The sequence below is a fragment of the Sarcophilus harrisii genome, chromosome 1, assembly GCF_902635505.1.
Source record: "Sarcophilus harrisii chromosome 1, mSarHar1.11, whole genome shotgun sequence".
In the NCBI taxonomy this organism is placed as follows: Eukaryota; Metazoa; Chordata; class Mammalia; order Dasyuromorphia; family Dasyuridae; genus Sarcophilus; species Sarcophilus harrisii.
The window spans coordinates 189,355,210-189,370,812 of record NC_045426.1 but is presented as its reverse complement, the minus strand read 5'-3'; the positions used below and the strand labels follow the sequence as shown (position 1 = coordinate 189,370,812).

Genomic DNA, 15,603 nt, shown 5'->3' with positions numbered 1-15,603 from the left:
GTCAATACTAAACTCAATATTGCATTATAATAGAAACTATTCCATTTAACCAAGTCTGCATTTGTGTAAGAAAAAAGCTGTGCAGAAACAATGTAGATTTCATTTATATGCTTTGCACAATAATATGGTTCATAAACTCAATTCAGATCTGCATTGTGTAGGCTGGAGATTTATTTTTCAAGTTAGTTTATTGTGCCTGTGCTACAATCTAAAATTTGTGCAAGAAAAAATTTTCTTAAGTAATGCATAGTTATCCTAGTGAAGAAAGTATTCTTGTGTTAATGTTGATTTTTTTTCATGTATTGTTTTTAAGAGTACTATTTTTATTTTACACTTTCATGTTTCTCATATATTTGAAGATGTATTGCATTAATACTCCTAGGCTGATTCTGTGATTTCAAAGGTCTTAGTCCCCTACCACCATGGGGTAAATTGTCTTTGTAAGTTACCGTAGCTAAAAAATTCATGTGACCAAATTGGCTTTCCAGATTTAGCTTGATTCTTGGATGACAGCTATGTAATATCATGCTGATTTCATGTTCCAAAGTGTTATGGTTTGGTGGGGGCTGATGGAACTTGTGCTATACTGTCATAACCTTCAAAAACCCAGGGTCTCATTCATTCCATAATTTGGCATTGGAAAAGGACTGTATTGAAACATATATATTATATCAACTTTAATAAGTATCTGAAAAGTTTGATGTTTATATCCTTGTTTGCCTATAATAGCATTTCTGATTCAAAATATGTGTGCTTCATTACACTCCCTTGCTTCATACTAAGTTTCTTCACTTTGGACCAGACCACCTAGGAGAAAAGGCGAGAATGGGTGATTAGTGGAATGAATACTCATTCAGGAATTAGAGATCCCTAGGTTCAAATATCACCTTTTTTGTTTACTATCTGTGTAAAGTTACTTAATCTCCCAATGCCTCATTTTTCTTTTTTGTAAAATGAGAAAACTGGAGGAAATGACTTATGAAGTCCCGTCCAGGTGTAAATCTCTGACTTAAAAAAGAGAGATCATTTCGCATTCAGGAGATATGGAGAAAATAGCTCTGATCAGAGAAAAGGGTTAATAGTGGACATGGGTTAATATAGGTGATAAAGGACTAAGTTTTGATAAATCTTTAACAATAGGAAGAAGTCTTTAGAATTGAAAAGAAATAGAAGCCAGCAGATGGTTTTTTAGCAAGTGGCTGACAAAATAATAAAATTTCAGGCCTACAAAATATTGTTTGAAGATCAATGTGGTGGCAAACAGATTAAAAGGATCAATTGAGAGGCAGAAAAAAATTTTTCCCTTAAATATACTGTAAAAGATGATAACTAAAGGCTTGCTTCAATAATCCAAGTATTAGGTGATGAGAATTTAACATAGTATGTGGGTCTAGAAGGTAGAAAGGAAAGGATATTTTTGAATAACATTTTTGGTGACTGAAAGGAAAAAGGCAAAAATGGTGTTACCAAGGACAGAATCAGGTAACTTTTGAGTTGCAAGATAAGAAATTCAGTTTTGAATTTACTGAATTTAAGCTTATGGTAGTACAATAGTATAATGACATGAAAAACATAGCAGGCAATTGTGTGTGTGTGTGTGTGTGTGTGTGTGAGAGAGAGAGAGAGAGAGAGAGAGAGAGAGAGCGCGCACCTAGTTATATCTAAGCTCAGGCAGCAGGATAAGACTAGAGAAATAGACTTCTTGGCTGTTAGCATAGTGGTAATACTACTTGAAGCTAGGAGAATGAATGCCGGGCAAAGAGATTTAGAGAATGAGGTTTTTGCTTGTATTTAGCAATTGGTAGGTTATTAGTGACTTGCAATAAAACAGTTTCTCTTTTCTCTGCTGGGAACAGAAGCCAGATTTCATCAATTCAGAGAGAAAATATGTGTAGACAGATTTTATAAACAAAAATGAAGTAATGATTCAGGGTGGGGCAGGGTCATTTATTTCTATTTTACTTAAATCTTGACACAGTAAAATTAGTCCCCATTCAATTGTTCTTTTTTTTTCTCCCAGCAAGAAACTCTTATATTTCTAGTTATCACATACCCTTATTTCAGAACCCTTATGTACACAGGTAACTCCAAAAACCTGAGTAATTCCAGAAGGTAAAGAAATGGCAACTGAAACTGTTGCTAGTTTTTAAAACTAGTCTATTTTTTTAAACTAGCTGCTCCCAAATGTTCTAATTTATTGGAGACCCTTACAATTTCCATTAGCACATTTATAATCTAATTTTGAGATACAGATCAATAGTGTGTACCATGCTAGGATCTCATAGTATTTAGAGGCAGCATAGATAAGCTGCTGGATGAGAGAGCACCTATGGAACCAAAGACTAGTCACTTAATCTCTCTTATCTCCAGGTACCTTGTCTGTAAAATGGTCTCCCATTTTAGTCTAGTCTCCCAGTGACAGGCTAGACTACTTTTAAGGTTCCTCCAGAGCTAAAGCTTACGAATTCATTTATCTCTTAGGAAATAATACAGTATTAAACATACTTTAATAAAGTGAATGATCTGATTTTGTATTGCTAAATAGTTAGTGGTTTGCATTTTGTTTTTATTCATTATGCCTCCAGAGCACTGAAAATGAAGTTGGATTTTAATCCTGATACTGCAATTTATGTGACCTTGAGCAAGTTACTCTTTAAGCCTAATTTGTGAAATGAGGCATTAGACTAAAAAATGGCTAGGCCATTTTCAGCTCTGAAAGCTATGGTTCTAGGAGAAACATTCTAGTATAATAATCAGGATTTTTTTTTTTTTACTTTATTACTTATGAAAATGATTGGTGCCATGAAATGCTACCCTGTTGGTGTTCTTTTTCTAAAACACAGTCAGGTGATAAAAGTTCAGATCTTTAATTGTGTCCCTCAATATAGCTCAATTAGCTCAGAGGCCTGTCTCTCTGCTTGGTTCCAAGAGCTCTTGTAGCTTTGTCCTTTGCTTCTGCCTCTGCTTTCTTCAGCCTCCAGCCAGCACCAAGGTGGAAGATGAATGAATCTCTCTTGCCTCAAAGATAGGGCTTGTGGGCTTCTTCCCAGAGTGCTCCTCTCCAACCCCTGGGAATGTTCCCAAGTAACTCTTTCCAGCTCTAAGAGCTTCCTGTATATATATGATCTCCCAAAGGTTAACTCCTCCTTCTGGAGAGAGAGGGATTCTGGGTTATCTCCCAGAGTGCTCTCTGGCCCTAAGAACTTCAAGGGAGGTGTGAATTCAGATATCTCATACTAAGCCCTGAAATCTCCCAAACGTGTGAACTCCATTGAGTACTTAGATACTTATGAGCTCTCTAAAGGTGTGAACACAAGCATCATTTCTATCAGTTGTACTTAGTACCTTGTTTCAAGTTCTGGCCCAAAATATCTCTTTCTAAGATCAAATCAATCATATTGAACCATGCTAAATTAGATAATTATTGTCTCTATCAACTCCAATGGCTTAACAGTTTGTAAAAATTCCAGCACTACCCAGTGAATTATAGGATTAGAATTCATTGCCCAGAACTTGTACTAAATCTTGGCATTTTTCAGTCTGCTGCATATAAATGTGCTTTGGGATCCTCTGTTGTAATTAGTTCTGTATAAAAGTGATTATGATACTTCAGCAGGGTCTTTGATGTCAGTACTTCAGGGATTTGTCATTTCCTTGGTCTGGGTTCTCCTTTCACTGACATAGAACATAACCATTTTATATAAAAAAGTAGATGATCTTTAAGAGTTACTGTCAATGAACTGATGCTGAGTGAAATGAGTAGGACCAGGAGATCATTATATAATTCAACAACAATAGTATATGATGATCATTTCTGATGGACCTGGCCATCTTCAACAATGAGATGAACCAAATCAGTTCCAATAGAGCAGTAATGAATTGAACAGCTACACCCAGTGAAAGAACTCTGGAAGATGACTAAGAACCATTACAGAGAATTCCCAATCCCTATATTTTTGTCTGCCTGCGTTTTTTATTTCTTTCACAGGCTAATTGTACAATATTTATTTCAGAGTCCAATTCTTTTTGTACAGCAAAATAACAGTTTGGACATATATACTTATTTTGTATTTAATTTATACTTTAACATATTTAACATGTATTGGTCAACCTGACATCTAGGGGAGGGGGTGGGGAGAAGGAGGGGAAAAATTGGAATAAAAGGTTTGGCAATTGTCAATGCTGTAAAATCACCCATGCATATAACTTGTAAATAAAAAGTTTTGTACACACACACACACACACACACACACACACACACACACACACATATAAACAAATACCCATGTTTCTTTAAGAAAATAAAATTATTTCCAAACATTGTTTAAAAAAAAAGAGTTGCTATCAAGCTGGTGAAGAGGTTTTCTAGACTTTGGTAAGTTGGGCTTGGTCAATAAGCTTTTTTTTAATTTTAAAAAAATAATATTTTATTTTCCCCAATTACATATAAAAATGATTTTCAGTATTCATTTTAAAAATTGAGTTTCAATTCTCTCTCTCCCTCCCCACTCAATGGAGAAGGCAAGTAATTTGGTATAGGTTACATTTGTGTAGTCATGCAAAGCATATTTTCATATTAATCATGTTGTAAAAGAGAACATAGATCAAAATTTAAAAGCTAAAGAAAAATAGAGTAAGACTCCTTCAGTTTTCTCTGTGGATAGGTAACATTTTTCATCATAAGTCTTTCAGAGTTGTCTTGAATCTTTGTATTGCTCAGAATAACTAAGTCATTTACAGTTGATCATCTTAGAATATTGCTGTTACTGTATTCAATATTCTCTTGGTTCTACTAATTTCATTTTGCACCAGTTAATTTGTGTCCTGATTTTTCTTAGAGTATCCAACTCATCACATATTATATCACGAAAGCATCCCATCACAATGATACATCACAGCTTCTTCAGTAATCCCCCAGTTGATGGGCAGCCTCTCAATTTTCAATTTTTTATAGGGTCCCCTTCTTTTTTTAAAAATAAAACTTTTTATTTTTCAAAACACACGTGTGGACAATTCTTCAACATTAGTCTTTGCAAAACTTGTGTTCCAATTTCCCCCCCCCACTTCTCCCACACCCTCTCCTAGATGACATATAGTCCAATATATGTTAAACATGGTAGAAATATATGTTAAATCCAATATATGTATACATATTTATACAATAAGTGCTGCACAAGAAAAATCAAATCAAACTAGTAAAAAAAAAAAAAAGAGAGAGAGAGAGAGAAGCAAAATAAAATGCAAGCTAACAACAACAAAAAGAGTGAAAATTCTATGTTGTGGTCCACACTAAGTTCCCACAGACCTCTCTCTGGGTGTAGATGGCTTTCTTCATCACTGAACAATTGGAACTGGTTTGAATCATCTCATTGTTGAAAAGAGCCACGTCTATCAGAATTGATCATTGTATAATCTTGCTATTGCTGTGTACAATGATCTCCTGGTTCTACTGATTTCACTCAGTTCATGTAAGTCTCTCCAGGTCTCTCTGAAATCATCCTGTTGGTCATTTCTTACACAATAATATTCCATAATATTCATATACCACCATTTATTCAGCCAATTCTCCAATTCTCCAATTGATGGGCATCCACTCCGTTTCCAGTTTCTGGCCACTACAAAGAGGGCTACCGCAAACATTCTTGCACATACAGGTCCCTTTCCATTCTTTAACATCTCTTTGGGATATAAGCCCAATAGTAACACTGCTGGGTCAAAGGGTTTGCACAGTTTGATAACTTTTTGAGCATAGTTCCAAATTGTTCTCCAGAATGGTTGAATCTGTAAACAGTTCCATCAACAATGTATCAGTGCCCCAGTTTTCCCACATCCCCTCCAACATTCTGCATTACCTTTTTCTGTCATTTTAGGCAATCTGTCAGGTGTGTAGTGGTATCTCAAAGTTGTCTTGATTTGCATTTCTCTGATCAATGGTGATTTGCAGCATCTTTTCATATACTAGAAATAGTTTTAATTTCTTCATCTGAAAATTGTTCATATCCTTGGTCAATGAGCTTTTGAGAAATCTTTGATATGATGAAGCATCAAAGTAGTTCTTTTATAAATGTAGCACACTATTCCCATTAAAATATTAATATTATATAGGTGGCGCAGTAGATAGAACACCAATCCTGAAGTCAGGAGGACCTGAGTTCAAATCTGGCCCCAGACACTTAACACTTCCCAGCTGTTTGACCCTGGGCAGGTGTTAAGGATCATGCTTGGGTGAAAGGGCAGGTCATCCTTTCACATAACTATAACTTTGGTTTCTTCTTCTGAAAACTGCTTATTCATATCATTTGGCCATTTATCAATTGAGGAATGGCTCTGATGTTATAAATTTGATTTAGTTCCTTACATATATGAGAAACAAGGCTTTTATGAGAAAGATTTATTGCAAATCTTTCCACCCAGTTTCTTGCTTTTCTTCTCCTTTTAATTGCACTAGTTTTGTTCAAATAAAACTTTTTTAATTCCATGAAATCAAAAGCCTTCAGACTGGTTTTGTCTCCAAAAGCCTCCCCCCCCCCCCCAGCTGTGGATTGTGACACTTGAGGGAGATGTGGGGCAGCCTTTACTGACACAGATGTTGCTTATAAATTGTAGGCAAGAGGGAAGAGGAGAGAGGTCAGACTGAGAGGCAGTCTCCTTGTATCATCATCATCATCATCATCATCTTCTTCTTCTTCTTCTTTCTTCTTTCTTCTTTTTCTTCTTCTTCCTTCTTCTTCTCATGTGAAGAGATCCATTCTACAGGTCTGAGTTAGACCTCCAGCAGCCACTGACAGGTGTTTTCTGTATCACAACATATGGTGCCCGAACAGGGACAAGAAGAACCAGCAGTGTTTGCGAGCTTTTTGTGAGTAGGATCTTCCCAGAGTTCCTTCAGTAACCCGTGGATAAGGAAAGGGAGAAGAGACCCGATAAGAGTTGGGGTAATTAAATGGGCCAACACATCAAAGTGCCAAGCCAGGAGACTGATGAGAGATTTAAATGCCTGTTCTGACTATAGTCCTCTTCTCCATTTGAAAGTTTGCCTCCATGACATTTCACAAGATTCAACACCTGCTATAATTCTACAGGTCTGAGTTAGACCTCTAATAGCCACTGACAAGTGGCTCCCGGTAACACAACAGGCAGATCACTTAACTCTAATTGCCTCAGCAAATAAACAAACAAATAAGTAAGTAAAAAATAAAATATTAATAGTTGGTTTTAGAAATATTGATATCATAAGCAAATTAAGAAACATGGAAAATTTTACTGTCAGATCTATAGATAATGAAAGAATGTATACTCAAATAAGAGACACAGAGGATCATGGAAAGTATCATGTATTATTTTGATTACATGGAATTAAAAAAGTTTTATTTGAACAAAACTAGTGCAATTAAAATGAGAAGAAAAGCAAGAAACTGGGTGAAAACATTTGCAACAAGTCTTTCTCATAAAAGCCTTGTTACTCATATATGTAAGGAACTAAATCAAATTTATAACATCAGAGCCATTCCTCAGTTGATAAATGGCCAAATGATATGAATAAGCAGTTTTCAGAAGAAGAAACCAAAGTTATAGTTATGTGAAAAATGCTCTAAATCTTAAATTCTAGTCTAAATTTTTGAGAAAAATACAAATTAAAACAACTCTAAAGTGCCATCTCATATATATATATATATATATATATATATATATATATATATATATATACACATATATATATATATCAGATTGGCTGACATGACAAAAAGGAAAATGACATGCTAGAGAGGATGTGGAAAAATAGGGGTATTAATGCAATAATGATGGAATTGTGAACTTATCCAACCAGTCTGAAGACCAATCTGGAACTATGCCTACAATGCTATAAAAGAGTACATACCCTCTGATCCAGAAATATCACTCTTAAATCTGTATGCCAAAGAGAATTTTTTTTAAAAAAGGACCTATATGTACAAAAATATTTATAACACCTCTTTTAACAGTTTTAAAAAAAGGAAAGTGAGTAGATACTCATCAACTGGATAGTGGCTGAACAAGTTGTGGCATATAATTGTGATGGAATACTATTGTTTTGCAACATGGATAATATGGAAATATATCAAGCATGATTCCATACAAATAATTATATATTGCTTGCCTTCTCAATGGCTGAAGACAAAATTTGAAACTTAAATTTTTTAATTAGTGCTGGAAATGAATAATTAAATATATACATATTATGTGTATATATAAATGCTTACTATAGGATTGGACACATAATATTTCTTAGATATTTTATTCTATAATGTTGACTTTTCAACATCTGCATCATATAATCTCTAAAACAGTGTCTAGAAAAAACTTCAAGTACAATTGAATCTATATAAATCAAATACTTTGAATAGTTTATTTCATGAAAATTTAGTAATTGACCCTCACCACAGCATTTTAGGTTCAGTTATTTTTGATTGGTGCTGTTTAGTATAATAAATCCTCATCAGCATTGCATCTTCTGAAAATGGATTCTCTCTTGTGGTATTAACATATTGGAATCTACGATGTGAATGCTAAGAAATGTGTGAAAAGAGTAAATACAGGTTTTGATCAGCTTGATTTTAAAGAGAATATAGAGTAATAAGCATGCAAATTTGTTTTTTTTTTTTCCCCCTTGAAGGAATATTTGAAAGAACAGCTGTCTTCGATGAATGTACCAGAGGAAAACACATTACCTACCGGACCTTTAAAAGTGACCTTGAAGAGCCTGGAAAAGCAGCCTCCTGCTTTTAACCCTTTTCAGGTGTATAAGTGGTTTAGTAAAAAAATGCTGGATCAGGTATGTGGAGAGTAATTGTTATTCAACAAAGATTTGGCCTGCACTTATTATGTGCAAGAATCTGACAATGAATAGAAATGAGGATTATAATGATAATTAAATATTTTAGTGGTTATGTGACCACATTTATGTGGGGTGCTATCTCCAAAAATATGCATTGCAAGCTATCTATACCTTCCTTGAAAATTAAAATTAAATATTCATTTTCCCTGTGATGTTATTTGATATAAGAAACCTTCCTTCTGTTATTTTGTGATATGTGATGTGTGTGTGTGTGTATGTATGTGTATATAGCTATTTGTACTTTTTTGTTTGGTTTTGTTTTTCCCAATAGATTGTGAGTTCCTTGAGAGAACTGAATTTGTCTCTTTTTGTATCCCCAGTAGTTAGCACAATGCTTGACTTATGGGAGCTTAATAAATGTTTATTAATTGACTATTGACTGGTCTTGGTAACTTTGGTTAGGCTATAAAATAAAGCCAGTCCTTTTAAATCATTGGTGTTTTGTAAATGAGGGAATTATTCACTGTAAGTAGATAGTATGCACAGTTTTCATATATGTTTTGAAATCTTGACAGTCTTCTTGAAAATATATCAAAGAATTTTGCATAGACATTATTTACATAAGTATTCATTTAAAATGAATGAATTTACATAAAAATCCTCAATATTGAAAACAATTCCTATTTAAATACATAGTTAATTATATCATCTCATTAAAATTATTTAAACCACACAGTCGATGGTTATATTACAATCATAACCCAAAGTACAAAAAAAAGTCAAAAATCTGATAGCGATTTTGATTCCATTTTAATTCATAACTTAGGTATCTCTTTGAAAGTCTCCTGACAAATCATTTGAACTGGCATGACAGAAAAAAAGGATTGCTTGACCTAGAGCTCTGATGAAAAAAATTTAAAACATTGTCCTAATTTGGGATGCAGATAATATTTTTATCATGCCTGTTACAGCTCTAGCCTACATTCATCAAAACTGTAGAATAAGACCTTCAGATGCTGACAACTCAGGGCAGAATTCTTCTACTGTATGACAGGATTGTAGGGCTCGATTAATCAGCAGGTGACAAGGGATAGTTCTCGTTGGAGTCTGAAAACTGGCCTAAACTGGTGTTATTATCAGAACTATTCGGTTTTTTGCAGCAGAGAGCTACTAGGAAAGTAGGAAAGCAAACATGTTTTATCTGTATAAATGACTTGATACCTCAGAGTATTATATTTCAGATTGCATAAAATAATCTTAACCATCATTTCTTCATTTAATAATACCTTTTATCAATACTTTTACTAAGTTATTATACATAGTCATTTGTCTCTATATTTAGATTTCAAATTATCTAATGTTTTAAAAAGGGAATTATATTCTTATTTTTGTAATCATCTATTTATTGTATTTCTTTTTGCAAAATAGACACTACTAATATGGCACACTAATTAAAATGTAGCATAAGCCCATATTGCTAACTACTTCAAGTGTTTCTTGATAAAACTTTTTGCTGACACACACACAAAATACGAATTGGGAGAATACATAAAAAGTTGCCAATTATTTTGCTTTTCAAGAGTCAACCTTTCAGAGAAAATAGTTGGGCAAAATGCCATTAACAGTTGGAGGAATAATGACTCAAAAATTGATTTATCTTTTCATAAATAATGGCTACATCCTTAAATGGATTAATAAATTAATTGCTGTCTTATTGGAATAAAAACCTTCTTCTGTGGGCATGATTGATATCATCTGTCTAAGTCCTTTTTCTAGACCCCCCTCCTTCTTAGTTAGTCTATCACAGCTGGAGCTTTAATTTACTGATCGTATTAACTCTGATTAATAACTAACAATAGCTTCTTCTCATATGTCAACAGTCAGCCATAACTAAATGGGACTGGAATTGGTCAAACTTGTTGCCAAGTTATCTGGGACTGAATAAAACGACCTTCAGGGCACTGCTTAAGAACAGGTAATATAAAAACATTGGGGAGGGGGGGTCATGTTGGGAAAATTGGCTCCTTGGTATTCACTTTTTTAGCAGTATATTTTTCATGGATAAGAAAAACTAATGTAGGGATTTCAAAATTTTAAGTTTACTTTGGAAATAACTTGAAATGTTTTCTCCCCATCCATCAGTTATTTGCAAAACTCCATTGGCAAGTAATAGGAATTTTCATAGATTAAATTCTAACTATTCTATTAAATTCTAACTATTATATGGCAATATAATTTTATTGAAAAAGCTAATAAGTTACTTTGATAGTGTCACTCAGATCAGTATACTTTATATTCCATTAAAATAGTATATCTACACAGTATATCTAACAATCAAGTCATAGGAAAAGATACTGAAGTCAAAAGAACCCTAAAGACAAAAGATCTTAAAGAAGATTTATTAAAATTAAGATAGTCTAGTACAGAAAACAAATATATTTACATTTTTACTGGTATATATTTTCATGTTTTGTGTCATGTAGAATTTCATACTTTAAAATGCTCACCTTTAGTAAAAGACAAGGCATAGGCTGAGAGCACTTTGAAGTAGATTTAAGACATACAAGTAAAATATAATACTTTCTAAAAGATCTTAGTATTTGGAAATATTTCTTAAGACTGTTGATTTTCTGTTTTGCCTGCCTGGTTTCCTACTGCTGGTTATGAGAGGCAGCATGGTATGCTGGGCAGAGCAACAAATTGAATATAAGATGTGGGTCTACAAGATGGTTCTGCTAACAACTTAAGAGTTTTATAACTTCTTCATTTATAAAAGAAATAATATTTTAAAGTATTTATTTTAAACATTAAAATTTTTAGAAATTATGCTCCAAATTCTCTCTTCAGGCACTCCCCATCCATTGGAAAAATAAACAATATGATACAAAATGGATATATTACTTAAACAAACTCCTTTGTGCAAAATACTTTGAAAACTATAAAATACAATAGAAGAACCATTCTTTGAAATATTGAATTGTTTTTAGTTTATCATAATAAATTTATTTTAACTTTTTATTTTAAATGTATTTCATTTAGTTAAAATTTCTTTCAAAGGCATATTTGTAATAATAAAATAATGGAATTTTCAAACCATCTTTTACCATACTTCAATGCACTTCAAAAAGCAGAATAGTGCTGATGAGGAAAATTCAAGTAGACTAGTGTTGCTTTTTTTTAGTCACCAGGGGGCGGTGTGGGTATTTGTCAAGCTGCCTGTTCCTCTTGGTCAGGACCCTGAGGACACCTGATTGTCATGGACGCCTACATCAGCTCAGATTCTTATGTCTGTTAGGTGTATGTATCCACAAATCAGATCTCTCGGATGGAGTCCCCACTTCCCCAGTTCTTAATAGCCACTCCCCTTCCAGTCCCTTGCAACATGCTTTTATTCAAATCACCTCTATCAAGTTCATTATTGTAGAAAGTATTTAGTCAGGGTGGTAAAGGAACCATAAACATACTAATATCAGAACATTAATCATGACTATTCCAGACTGTAACTTTGATTTAGCCCATTCCACCCCCTCTCTGCATCATGGAAGACAAAGAAACTGGAGGTACAGATTTTAGTCCCTTGCATCTGGAGCTTTGTAAAAAGCAGTTTGCTCTTGACCAAGAGCAGTCCCTAGCTGCCTTTATTACCCAAGCACAGGAGTGCCTTGGGGTTTCTCTTGTGTGCTGCATTAGCAGGTGTGAAGGAGAAGTGGCCAATATCAGTATCATATTCCTTTGCTTTTTGGCTTATCTCCCCTAACATGGGGTCAGGTTCCAGTATTTATTTCTTTTTCAATTCCAAACCCCTTTTCCCAAATGTTCTATAACTTCTAGGGCACGGTCTTTCTCCGCGTCACCCAGGCTTGCATCTTAGCACATCATCCCCAACTCTTGGTTCGCACTCATCCCTCATATCCACAATGTTGTCAATAGTGTCATCTTTTCTGCCTTCCCAGTGTCTCTGCACTCACATTGCTACCATCTTAGTCCAGGCTCTCATTATCTCTTGCCAGAACTATGGCGGTAACCTTCTAATTGATCTCTCTGCCTCAAGTCTTTTCTTTACTGTAATCCATCCTCCTCTCAGCTTCCAAATTGATTTTCCTAAAGCACAGATCTGATTATGTCACCCACCACTCAACTCAATAAACTAAATGATTAATGTTCAGGTATTAGTATGTTTAAGTTTCCTTTACTACTCCAACTAATGCTTTCTAAAACAAAGAACAGAATAGAAGTAATCTGAAAAAGTATGCTCAAGGAATTAAAAGGAAAGAAAGTGGCTAGTAAATGCCACACCCTAATTAGAACAATCTGATCACTGGACACATGCATCTTTTGATTGACATTAGAACCTGAACTAGTATAGGGGGGTTAATAGTAACCATCCTTTCTTAATTTCAGGATCAAAAACAAAATCTTTATGGCATTTAAAGCCCTTTACAACATGGTCCCTTCCTACATTTCTAGGAGTTTTTTATTCTGGTCTTCCAATTTACTTCCTTTCTTGTACCTTATGATGCTTTCCCTGCTGTTATTTTGCTGGCTTCTTTCAAGTCTCAGCTAAAATGCCATCTTCTAAAAGAAGATTTACCTGATATCTCTGAACTCTAGTGTCTGTCCTCTGATGAGGATTTTCAGTTTATCTTGCATATATTTTATATGTATGTTTTGAATATTGTCTCTTCCATTACTTGTGTAATGGTCCTTCAGAGGAGGGACCATCTTTTACCTTTCTTGGTATCCTCAGCACCACATATTGTCTGATACATAACAGGAACTTAAAAAACACTGATTTACTGACTGACAGCACTCCCTCTCCTAAATAATAGGCTGTTCTCCATATATGGAATATGTTTCATTGTCTCAGTCTCCTAACTTCCTTGACTTCCTTTAAGACTCAATACAAACTCCACCCTCTGCAGAAGGCTTTTCCTAGTCTTCCCTGATCTTACAATCTCCCTAAAGTTGGCTGCTTGTTTATCAAAGTGTACTCAAGATAAGGAGCTGTAAGGGACCCATTGAGTTGTTCAGTATCAACTACCTTTCTTTCCTTTGGAAACTCTTTCAGTATTTTCTTTCTCTTGTGTCATAGTTTCTTTATTGCTGTGCTACATCAGGTTGGGTAGCAACACATCTCCTAAAGTGTGTCATCAAAATCATATAAAAATTTTTATTTATTGACATGCATATGCAAAAAACCCATCCTATTCTGATGGGGGGAAAAATGACTGTTCTCTACTCCCTAAGGCAGGAAAAAAAAAAAAAAAAAGAAAGAAAAAATTCCAGTAAAACTTATTGAGAAAATCTGCTCTAGTGCCATATTTCCTAGCCCTTTTTGTTCTTTGATATACTTGGAGGTGGAGTGTTTCAGTAAATGCTTAATAATGATCTAGAAGTGAAAAGGGACTTTGAGCATCCTTTACTTCAGTCTTTCTGCTTAATTCCACAGCCTGGATAAGAGTGAAAGCCAGAGAAGTTAAGAGTCTTAGATCTCACAGATAGAAAGCAGCAAAAGCTGAATACACTCTCAGTCTTTGGTTACAAATCTAGTGAGAGTTCTTTCCAACATAACCATGCTGCTTAATTCAGTTCAGTTCAGCACCCATTGATTAAATACCTATTTCTTCCTCAAAGTCAGTCCCCTCATGAGGGGAGACTAAGTTAGATTTGAGACAGAACCTATTCTCAAAGTGCTTACAATTTAATTAAAATAAAATAATTAAAAGAAAAAAGAAAGGAAGAGGCAAGTAGAACAGAATGGAGAGAAAGGAAGCATAAAAGAGTGGAGAAAGACTATAAAGGAGAAAATTTTTTTCAAAGAGTAAATAAGGAGAGAGAGCAAAAGGGTGAGTAAATCTCTTCTTTTAAGTTATTAAATAGTTTGTGAGAGTAAGTCTCTATATAAATTGCTCAAGTTTAATGAAAAGAATAGGTATATCTTTTTTTATAAATTTTTTAAAAGTGTAACTTTTTATTGATAGATCATATGCATGGGTAATTTTTTACAACATTATCTCTTGCACTCACTTCTGTTCCGACTTTTCCCTTCCCTCCTTCCACCCCCTCCACTAGATAGCAGGCAGTCTTATACATGTTAAATATGTTATAGTATATCCTAGATACAATATATGTGTGCAGAACCAAACAGTTCTCTTGCTGCACAAGAAGATTCAGAAGGGAAAAATAGCCTGGGAAGAAAAGCAAAAATGCAAGTAGTCCACATTCATTTCCCAGTGTTCCTTCTCTGGGTGTAGCTGATTCTGTCCATCATTGATCGATTAGAACTGAATTAGATCTTCTCTTTGTCAAAGATATCCACTTCCATCAGAATACATCCTCATACATTATTGTTGAAGTATATAATGATCTCCTGGTTCTGCTCATTTCATTCAGCATCAGTTCATGTAAGTCACGCCAAGCCTCTCTGTAAGAATAGGCATATCTTTTAAGGAAATTATTTCTTCATTGTAGCTAATCTAGTGTTTTAAAGGTTACTCTTCAGGTTCTAATTGCCTTGGTAACCCTCCAATCCCCTTCACAATAAACATAACTCACTAAACTGTTAATCTTCAAAAATAGTCTAATTCTTAGTTTCCCAGGCACTTCATCTCTGACCCCTGGACCTTCTCAGACAAACAAAGCTTCCACCTCTTAAGTCTTTGCCTGAAATTGAGGAAACACCCATGCCAACCATGCTCATTTCAAATCTGGTCCAGTCCATGACTACCAGTAGTACTTCCTAGTACATGTAATAAATGTTCTGTCTATCTACCGACCTGCAATAATTG

General features: G+C 34.4%; 1 protein-coding gene across 2 annotated transcripts in view; it reads left to right on the top strand.

Annotated features, from left to right (window-relative positions):
- The window catches only part of KIAA0825 (KIAA0825 ortholog), a 540,869-nt gene that overhangs the window by 262,763 nt on the left and 262,503 nt on the right, over positions 1-15,603 (top strand). For both annotated transcript variants that reach the window (XM_031949172.1, XM_023496065.2), the window contains exons 18-19: positions 8,654-8,812; positions 10,696-10,790. In XM_031949172.1, the coding sequence (XP_031805032.1) occupies positions 8,654-8,812; positions 10,696-10,790 (254 nt within the window). The remainder of the gene's footprint in view (positions 1-8,653; positions 8,813-10,695; positions 10,791-15,603) is intronic.